The sequence below is a fragment of the Phaethon lepturus genome, unplaced genomic scaffold (genome assembly GCF_000687285.1).
Source record: "Phaethon lepturus isolate BGI_N335 unplaced genomic scaffold, ASM68728v1 scaffold6340, whole genome shotgun sequence".
Taxonomy (NCBI): Eukaryota; Metazoa; Chordata; class Aves; order Phaethontiformes; family Phaethontidae; genus Phaethon; species Phaethon lepturus.
This window is the reverse complement of record NW_010514584.1, coordinates 1-10,909: the sequence shown is the minus strand read 5'-3', so window position 1 is coordinate 10,909 and position 10,909 is coordinate 1. Positions and strand designations below refer to the sequence as shown.

Genomic DNA, 10,909 nt, shown 5'->3' with positions numbered 1-10,909 from the left:
TCGGCGTGCAGATGGTGGTGGCATTCCACGCTCGGCACGAGCGCCTTCCGCCGCGTCTCTTCCTCCAGTTTTGCTGCGTTTTTTCCTGAGCAGTCGGTGATGGAAAATAAATATTTTTAAAATTTTTTTTTAAATTTTTTTTTAAATAAATGAAGGCAGAGTTTGCTAAACTTAGCTTATTCCTTATCAATGCTACCGCAGACCTGAATTTGACTTTTTTTTTTTTTGCCCTGTTAGCAATATTTTCTCACCACTTAATTCCTACGTTATTGCTCACGATGATGTATAAAGGTTCGTCTCTGAGAATTTGACATCATCGCAGTTTTGGGGTCGTTTCCCGATTATGGGGTCTCACAGTTGCTGTAGCTGGTACCTCTCTCCCAGGTAGCAGAGCTCTGAGCCGCACAGGGTGCGGCACCAACCTTTTTCTCCCCGGTGCCTTAAAGTTCTTGAAGATCCTTTTAATTCGGGCTCCATGTAGGCATGAACTGATAAGGATGGTTTCGTAACAGCACCTCAAGCACTCCTGTAGCTTATTTATTACTGGCTGGTTACTTTGTCCAATATTCTTTGCTAACTTCTAAATATACTTATTTTTAGGTCCACCAAATCCCCCAGGGAGACAGACAAGTGAAGCCTCCAAAACCCAAGAGGAGGAAGATCTCTAGATAACATTGAATGTCTTTGTTACTGGTCCAGTACTTATCAAAATGAACGTGCACATAAGTCTATATGTAGGTATTGATATAGACGCGGTTATATCAATATTTATATGAAGACAGATAGATACCATCACAGGGTGCTACGCGGATTAGTGGTACAATATTTTTGATGATTAGGAGGGGTAGCGGTTACTGGATAAGCCAATCAGAAATCTTGAAAGGTTGCAGTAACAATGTCAGATGATTACGGAAATTTTTTTCTATAATACTAAAATTGTGATTATAAGAGATAGTCCAAATGTTTCTGAGAAATTTTCATTGTGTATATAGATAATACAGAATTTCATGGTGATATCTGAAATGTAAATATTGTACAATATTGTCATGTACAAGCGTACCTAATGCACACTTTATCTTTTATTGTACAAAAAATAGTGTACAAAATTCTTTGGTTTCTATTGAGTACACATACAAGAGACTACCAGTGTAAAGTGATAAATAAAAATACAGCCTAAATGCTTTTATATGATAATGTAAAAGATGCTGTTTTTGTATTTAACAGCAGAGAGAAGGCATGATTATGTAATACCTTAATTATGACATACACTTCACGCCACTGAGTGTTCATTGATACTGTCTGTTTGGAATGAACCTTGCCTGGAAGTACTGTACTCCATTTCAGGTCCCTGTAGGAGAGTGCAACCTTGCAGATTCCTAACGGGATGTGGGATCACAGCTCTAATTAATAATTCAAAGGCTGCAACTATCGGTTGCGTTTTTATTTACGTAGCTTTTAAAGTAGGATGCTGTAGATTTTATTAAAAAGAAAAAAAAGTAGATGGACTATTTTAGTCAGCCATTTCTGTAGTTAAAGTTTCATAGCCACCTGATAAACTAAACAGTTTATATTCCCCGTAACGTTGACCCCTCAAACCCCCTAGATTTATTAGCTTAAATTATCTAACGTCATTAACCATCGTGTTTACTTTTAAGGGGGCAGAGGCCCTGCTTTAATAATGCGATCAGTATTGATTACGGTTTGGTTTTGCAGTAGAATGAAAGGGCATGCTCCGCAGCGTTCGTAAAAGTAATTCCAGTATCCATCTCGCAGTATTAAAACAAAAAAATTAAGGGTGGCTTACAAAACTATTAGCAACAGTAATTTTTATCAGTATTATGTAACATATCAGATTTATTTTATTTAAAAAGAATTATTTATACCATTAACAGATTCTTATATATATTAATGTGGCTGAAATGTGCAGGTTAAATCTATTAACCAAATTATTTATGTTATATTAAGTGAGAAATGTGAAACATATGTAGAAAAAATTAATACACTACAGATTTAAAAGTCTAAAGCTATGAGCCATTATAAAACTAACGAACGGAAGTGTAGCACAACATTATTTCCATTTTATTTCATTTTTCTTTTTAACACGGATAGTGGTGATGGTGATGGAAGCAACGACATCCTCTGTCTTCAAAGCTTCCCGAAATAACTCTCAGCTCACCATTCCCAGTCCCGGGGTGGAGCCTGTAACCCCTACCTCTTCGTCCGGGACCACCACTTACCTCAGATTTCCTTTCCCCCCGCCCCCCGAATTCCCAAATCGCACTCTCTAGCGAAGGACTGGCAGCGATCAGCATCCCGGGAGGCCGGGTAGCGCCGCGCTCCAGAGCGCCGGCGCTCGGCGCCGGGATCACCGGTCATTGCTCCTCTTCCCATCCGCCTTGCCCGAGTCCCAGCCTCCTCTCTCTGAAGGACATGACCGAGACCAGCTCCCGGCGGCTGTCCCAGCCGGGGCTCTCGCGTGCCAGCGCACGCCGCACTACCTCTGGGCTCGCCCCTGGGCTCTCTCATGTCTGGCAAAGCGGCTCTTCCCCCTCCTTCCCCCAGCCCGAGGGACCGCGATGGCTACGCTGGCTGCAGGGGCCTGGAGGCAGGAGCCCGTCCTTCCGCGGGGTAGGTTCATTTGTCTTTTCTGTAACGCCACCGTCCTCCATGCAAGCTCACGTGAAGTGATTGATTTTATTAATTTTATTTGGGGGGGGGTGTGTAGTTGAGCTCACGTTGTTCTGTTCCGAGTTGGTGTGTTCGTTGGAGGAGTCGATGTTGTCCGTTTCTCCACGCCGGCCCGCTTCCCTGCCGTTGGCCCACACCCGCGTGGGTTTTAACTCATCACTACGTGCGTGCGTGTGTACGTGTGCGTGTGCGAGCGCCTGTCTCGACTTAGTTTATTTCTCCCTTTGCTTTCTGTCCTCGAACCGAGTTTGTATTGACCGACCCTTCTTTTGGCATTCTGACTCACTAGGTTTGTACTTTCTCACCGATGTATACTTTACATCAGTAGACTATGGAAAGTATTTTTGTGCACTTGATTTCATTGGTTAATAATGGCATTGATGTGGGTGCTAGGAGTAGTTTGTTCCAGTCCATACCGATTTTTTTCTCTTTTAGAGTTTTTATGGTTTCATGTAAGCAGTTAATGTAAATATTGTGAGCATTACAGGTCATGCGGTGTTGTAACATTTTAAAAAATGTTGCACCTACTTTACGATTAAAAAACTGGTCACTCATACTTGAATTTTGCCCATAGAGCCATTTCTTTCTCTTTGCATTAAAGCATAATATACTTTTTTGATGGAGGCCCAACCCTTCTTTCTACCTTATTATTTTTTGTTTAATAAATCTATATTTTTTCTAATAGAAGACTTACAAAGGAAAATTTAAAAAATACTTTTTGCCTACTTTCTAATTTAAGAGAGAATTCCTATATTTAAAAGGTGAAAAAAAAAAATACTCCATTGTGGAAAGTGGAACAACACTTTGCTTGTCATTAATATGGCACAATCACACGAAACTGAACTGGCTGAGTAAAGCGAGCCCACGACGTCCATCAGTATCTCGGTAGATTAGGAACTACGTGATTCTTTGAGGATGTAAAGTGTTACATATTCTTGTCTATTTATTTATTTATTTATTATGCTTTCTTTTGCTAAGTGGGTGACAATGTGGTTGAGTCATTCAGATGGCATTCAAATTAAAGGAAATATTCCTCTTTCTATTATGGTGCATTTTGTGAACACCATAAAAAAAATATTTTCATTTATTTCAGTGGATTTCCTTCATATTTTCACTTCTGACAGAAAACGTTTGGCTGGTGTCAGCTGCAAAAATAATATCCACGTAGTTTAAAAAAGAAAAAAATCCCCAAAAACACAACCCACCTCTGATGTCCCAAGTCTATTATCTTCACAGTCTAAAGGTTTTAGGGGTTAAAAAGAACTTAAAATGTAAAGGTGTTTCCTAAATCAGCTTTGCAGGAGGTTTATAAGTAACGTGATACCCTTTTGGAGTCCCTGAGTTTGATGGTATAGAGATATTAGAGGGCTCGTGGTGGACTGAATTACCTTAGGACTGCTACCTTTCTTAGCTACGGTTTGTATTTTGCTATGTAGGGTTGTAATGTGAGAATTCCAGAAGAGCAGTAGCATAAAAGTGCTTTTCTATTTTTTAAAAAAACCCATTCTAGTCTTACTAAGAATTAGAGATTTTTTTAATATCAGTTTTGTAATTTTTGATAAAGTTGTCAATATTATGATTAAATCACCAGAAAAAAAAGTTACTGTGATGTTCTCTTCGGGGCAGGGCCTATGTCTTCCTGTGTATTTGTAAGATGCCACGATGGGATGCCCAGTCTTAAATGGGGCCACGGGCACCGCTACCAAATTAAATAGCAACCAACAGCGTTGAGGTTGATTTAAATGCATAAAAGCCAAGAGAATTCACAGTTAAGACTGCAAATCCGATTACCTGTCCTTAGTTTGCCTGCCGCGTCCTCTGTGAAGGTAATGTCGTCGTCGGGTGCGACGTCCGACGGGTAAGTTGAGGAAGCCGATGGCTGTTGAAGCTTTTGATCACACAACCCAGGACCTTCTCATCCACGTCAAAACAGATGCGCTCCGTTAACGCAGCCCTCGGTCCGCGCCCTCTCTCTGCTGTTTTATTTGCCAGTACTAACTGAGCAAGTCGACGTTCACGTCTCAGGATCCCCCCAAAAAATACCATTAACCCCGTGGTTTAAGCGCGTTACTGATTTACAAAACCCCAAACGTATAAACAGATCATTTAGTTCAAAATCCACTGCAAGCACACAGCTCAAACGGCTGTCGAATCGACTCTGGAAAAACGCTTCAAGGCTGCCAAAAAGACCAAAAAAAACCCCCAACCTTCCATGGAATTTGTCTTCTGGGGACCCCCCCAGCCCTGGGAGCCCGTAGCGCAAAGTTCTGCCCCGCCGCTGGCGGCTCCGGACCTGGCTGGCGTGCGCTAACGTCTTTCATACAGCGTTGCTGAAACGCAGAGGTTACAGCCGGGGCTGGCTTTGCATCGCTGTGGTAAATGCTGCTCAAGCATTATTTTCCCCAGAAAGCCCCGGCCCTGCGTTGCAGGCGGTTCTTTAAACCGGCGCGCAAGATGGGGCGAGCCGCCATGAGCGGGGACGGTAACGCGTCGTATTCGCTCTGCATCTGGAAGCTAAGCGGTGGGAAGCCGGGCCTCCGGACGTCCTTTCTCTCTGCACAATTTATTTATTGGCTGTGAAGGCTTAAAAGCAATTTTTGTTGTTGCTTTAAAAGAATAAAGTCAGAGATTTGATTTGAAATGTCCCCCGCGAAAGCACGTTCTGGAGAGATTTCCTGGCTCACGTTTTCACCTGCTGTGAGAGAAGTATTTGCAATCGAGGGCCATCCCAACGGAAGACAAGGGGTTGGGATTTAGAAGAGAAAAAAATTATAAACATATGTAAAAAAATATACTAAAAAATAGATCTTCCTGGGAATTCCCCTTTTGGAAAAGAGATGGGACGCGGGAAGGGTTTCGACGTGCTTTCCCTGGATGAAGTGGAACGTGGGGAAAACAGTTGTACACGTACTCCTGCGGACAGACCCCAAGAAAGCGTTGGCGTGGGTTGCCACAACCGTGCACGCGCGGTGTCAGCCGGCGTTTGAACTCGCAGGCCAAAGTGGGGGCCAAGGTTTTTTTTCGCAGGGGGGGGGGGGCCCGCCCCGGAGCCGCCGTTTGAGCCCGGCTTTGAGTGGCGTCAGCCCGGTGACAGCCCGGGATGGGAGAAGAGGGTCTGTTACAGCCACCTCCGCGGCCCGGCCCGCCGGTGCGGAACGGTTGCAGGTAAGTCCTCCTGCGGGCGTTAATGATTTCACTTGGCTAATGACGTTAATTACCTACTAACTGTTAGTTAAAACCGGGGAGAGACTGTACAGATAAGGGGAAATAAGCATTCTCGCCCTGAGGAAATGGCAAGGCGCCAAAATTAGGGCTACGGTGCAAAAAACTCAAAAGAATAGTAACCTAAGGATATGGAAGAATAAACGCTTTCGGTTCACAAAACGTATGTGTAACTTCTCGGCTGGCTGCGGCTTCGCGCGTACCGACGGCACGTGAACATAGCGGGGGGGTTGCGGAGCCTGTGCTATGCGCGACCGCCAACCTTTCAGATGGAAAACAAATTTATAGAACAGACTTTTTTTTTTTTAATCCCGCTTCAGAAGTTTCCATCGCATCAAACCACAATCATTTTAGGCCTTTTTGAAAGAGAGGCAATTCTTAAGTCCTGGTAGAAATACCACTCGTTTTCAGTTCCAGGAAAATAATTTCTCTCTCCTCTCGCTGATTTTTCTCTAGGAAGAGGAAAAAGTCGTAAAAATAATAAAAAGTGTTGGGGTTTGCCATTATCTGTGCTCGGTCGTGGGAGCTGCTCTCTGCTTCTGAGGAAGAAAATGAAGATTTACCCCTTAGAAATAAGGGAAAACTTTTTTCTTATTCTATCCTCATCTGTTCTATCCTATCCTTCATTTGTTTAATTGTGACCGACAGGAGAATCTGTAGTTCCCTCAACTTGGTCTCATATCTGTTAAAGAGTTTTATCAAAATAACAAACAGGAGAACTTGTAAATCTTCCTGCCAGTATCGCTACAGAAAGACATCCAAAAAGCCAACCCCATAGAGCACAATTCTTTTCCTGGCCCCAAATGTGTGGTCACATTATTAAAAAAATAGATATTCCAGTGGCACATCTACTCTGTTGCCCAATTAATTGTGTGCCAGTCATCTCGAGCCTGCTCTTTGTTGTTCGGATATTCAGAAATTTATTTTACAAAAAACGAAGTTTTAATATAAGTTATGAAATTTGAGGCTTTTGACATTTCAGATAATGTCATGCCAGCCTTTCCGTTAATTTGCTTTTTAAGTCATGAGGAAAGTTATTGTACCCCATGAGCCGAGTATTGTCCTTCTCGCACACTCTGGATTGGCAGGAACCTCCAAAATCGGCGATGGAGCAGCAAGGAGCATCACTGACGTCCTCCCCTACCCCTGTTATTAAAGATAAGATTTTTACATTCCCATCCCACAGTCCGAAGGCAAGAACTCTATTTTACAAAATAAAGCCTGATCATATATATTTTAAGTGGAAACTGAACTAAATGCAGTATATGTTGAATAGAAATTTTTTTAATTTAAAACAAAAAAAAAAAACAACCCACAATGTGTTGAAAGACTTATGAGATCCACAAGCTTTGAGTTTGTGGATACTGGTTCATCAAGTGAAGTCTTCAGGGTACGATGCAGGACAGTGCCCTGCCTCCAGGTGAAGGAAGCAAGCTTGTCCACTGGTGAGGAAAAAAATTAATTCACTAAAAAATCAAGTTTTTAGGCCCTTCAGCATGTGCTATAGCAGCGAAATGAATTTGTGTTGTGTTATTTGATCCGTTAGTCTGAATGAATAAACTAAGAACATTTTCCCTGAGAAAAAGGCAGGAAAGCCACTGAGGGGAGGAGAGCCCGCAGGTCCGCGCGAGCTCCGGCTGCTTCTCCCGCAATAGCAGATAAGCGCCAGGAAAAACCTGATGCTGCCTACGCCTTTGTAATGAATAACTTGGTTATGAGGGCATAATTACAATAGAAAATAAAGTGTTAGAATTAAAATTAATTTTAAAAAATTTGAGGAGACTTAGGAAAGCACAAGCACGGTATTCGCGACCCTAAAACCCGCAACGGAGCAATGGCTTTTACAGAGGTCGCGTGTCGGGTCCCGCTTTAACACCCCCTTTAGCGAGGTTCTGCGCAGATGTCGAATCCAGATGTATCTTCAAACACCTCTGCTTTTATCCTCGGGTCAGAGAGCGGGGGAGATGGATGGCTGCAAAGGGAGAAGGTCCCCGGAGGGCGGCGGAAGAGCCCTGACAGCAACCTCATTTGCATCCGCACAAAGAGTTAGGTGGAATGAGTTTGTCTTAAAATGAGACACATGTAGGCATGGAAACACACGTCCAAACTACATGTGATTCTTGTTAAAATACTTGGAATAGTTGTGGGAGAATTAGGCTGAAGCCCAGTAATGGTGCGAATTAAATCTGTACAGAGCATTTCTATTATAGGCAAAAGAGTTCTTGCAGGGGAAGTTTTAACGTGTTTAGATAAATACGTACTCACGTTTTACAGAGTAACAACAAAATCTCTGCGTTTGTTAGAATTGATGTACTTCACTAAGAGCAGAGCTAATATTACTTAGGAATATAAGAAAAGCAGCAAAGCACAGCGAGCAACAAATTATGAATTATTCAATACAAATGTCAAGTTTTAGTAGTGAATGTGGATGTAAATCTTTTTTTGAAAGGCTAAGCGTTGCCATTAAGCAAGTCCATATGACACTACATCTGTTGGATTTCTTTTATATTTATATAATTTTATTTTTATGTATGCTGGGGAAAAGTGCTGGGAATTTCCGCATTAGAATTTTAATAACATCATTTCCCCAACTTCTGCTGTCTGTAGATTTAATGTTTGATGAAGGGATGATTTTTCTGGCAGAGGTTAAATCCATAACCACTTCATTAGCTACCCAAGCCGTAAGTCTTAAAATGAAAATTTGCTTTTGCGGAGAAATGTTAGTTTTCCACGTATTGAACCCAAGAAGTCAGATAAATGGAACTGCCATTTTCAGGGCATCGCCTCCTGATCTGGCGCTTGTAAGGGATCTTATGCTGGGTATCTTTTTGAGTGGCTCCATAAATAACTCTTCCATGCGTGTGGGGGGAATGCAGTCTGGACTGAAATCTGTTTAATGCCCCCTGCAAATCAGAAAGTACCGATGTCTTCAAATTTTGATTTTGCACTGCATCGCTCTTGCCCACCTAAGACGGGCAAGTCAGTCCAATTTGTCTGCTTTCTTCTGTGGTTTTATTTCAATGTTGCCGCGTTTGTCCCCCAGTAGCTGCATTCAGACAAAGCCAGTTTAATTTCTTGCCAAAATGGAGCGCGGCGATGTACGCCAGAAGAGCGAGGAGGTATCCGTTACTCTGCAAATGTCTAAGCTTGTGCCGGGGGACTCCTATCTACTCTGTACCATCAATCTCTCCAAGTATTTCTATAGCTCTCATTATCCCGCGTGCCTCCAGGATAAGAAGCCGAGAACAATCGCCCATTGTCAGTTTATGAAGGAACTTTTTCATCTTCCTTCCCCAAAGACTAAATACTTAATTAAGTAAATTAAAATTAATTACAGAATCTGTACAACAAGACGTTATCACATCTGTCCCCCAAACTGAGCTCTCTCTCCCGTTCCTGCATGCTCACCCTCTTCATTATAGAACTATGGAACGGTTTGGGTGGGAAGGGACCTGTCAAGGCCATCTAGTCCAACCCCCCGCCATGAGCAGGGACATCCCCAACTCGATCAGGTTGCTCAGAGCCCCGTCCAGCCTGACCTGGGATGTTTCCAGGGATGGGGCATCGACCACCTCTCTGGGCAACCTGGGCCAGGGGTTCACCACCCTCATGGTCAAAAATTCCTTCCTTGGATCCAGCCTGGATCTCCCCTAAGACGGGAGGTGCCCAGCAGAGCAGTTCGGGTGCGCGGGCGGCTTTGTTCAGCGGATCCCACCTGGAGGCGGGAGCGTTCCCATCGCCCGGCCAAGGCCTCAGCCTTATAAAAACATCTTTGCACATTTAAGGTGATGCACTGTGAACCCACCAGCCGATTCGTAGTGTGCATGACTGAAAACATGCATTGGTCTTGCAGAGCTGAGGCCGAAAAGATCATTTCATATTAAGTAATACCTAAACATACAGTGGGCAAAACCCGTTTCTAACAAACCTCAAAGCGTCTCTGCATGTTTGTTAATGACTTCTTGTGCTTCGTTAGCAAGAGGTTTAAACTGAGCTAAATGCCAAAGGACATGAATGTTGCCTGTCTGTTAATTAGTTTTCAGATGAAGATGTCGCTACTAACTGCAGTGATCCTCTTATTAACTGTCTGATAAGGGTGACTTAAGTATCTAATAAAATAATGGATAAAACAGCAAGAGTGAATGAAGTGTATCATGAGGACAGTTGAACCTGCAGGAAAATGAACACAATCATTTACCAAAGGAAAGGAAAGTGTAATAGGTTTATTGATTTTGATCTTAAAACTTCAGGAGATGAATATCTTGAAGTTGTCAGGTATTTTTAGAGGAGTAAATGAACCCGTTCCGCAAGCCGGTCAGAAGCCGGAGACGACTTCTCAGCAGCGTGTGCAAGCACAAGCGGGACCGTTCCAGCCAGGGAAGAAGGGTGGGGAGCAAGTGGGCAACCGCCAGCCCACTGGCGGGTGGGGACCGCGGTGGGGACCGCGGGCGTGCTGAGCTCCTCCCGGCAAGAAGCGGGTGGCTACCGAGTGGTCCCTCCCCCCAAAACAGCTGCTGACCCACGGCGGAGCAGTGCCAAGCCCAGCAAAGGAGCAGGCACAGAGGCTGTTCTGCTCTTGCCCACCACCCTGCCGCCCCGAGCTGCTGCCCGTGCTTGGATCTCGTTTTCCAGGTGGGACCAGTGAATATTAATTAAAGGAGCGGTAATCAGAGCCTCGGGGTTCCGGCGCCCACACTTCGGGGGGTCGTTCGGCGGGAACAGTCGCAGGGAAGCGTCAATACTGATGGCTGTCGCAGGCGTTGAACCATAGAAGGGTTTGGGTTGGAAGGGACCTTTAAAGGTCATCGCTTTTTTTTTCATCTGCGCCTGGCTCAGGCCCACGGGTGTGGGTTCAACCTCTGGGACTTGCGGGCTTGGGGTACTCGGCGTGCAGCGGTGAAGCTCTGCTGAGGCGCTCGCAAAGCTGGGACCACGGGGCAGCGCGTTGGGTTTGCGTGGCAAGGCCTCGGTAGCGGTGGGGGCTGCAGGGGTGGCTTCT

At 44.1% G+C, this 10,909-nt stretch overlaps 1 protein-coding gene across 1 annotated transcript in view; it reads left to right on the top strand.

Annotated features, from left to right (window-relative positions):
• Positions 1-1,186, top strand: part of MBD5 (methyl-CpG binding domain protein 5) — a 46,273-nt gene extending 45,087 nt beyond the window's left edge. Inside the window, exon 10 of the mRNA XM_010293406.1 lies at positions 601-1,186. Coding sequence (XP_010291708.1) covers positions 601-672 — 72 coding nt within the window. The 3' untranslated portion in view covers positions 673-1,186. The remainder of the gene's footprint in view (positions 1-600) is intronic.
• Positions 1,187-10,909: the final 9,723 nt, after the last annotated feature.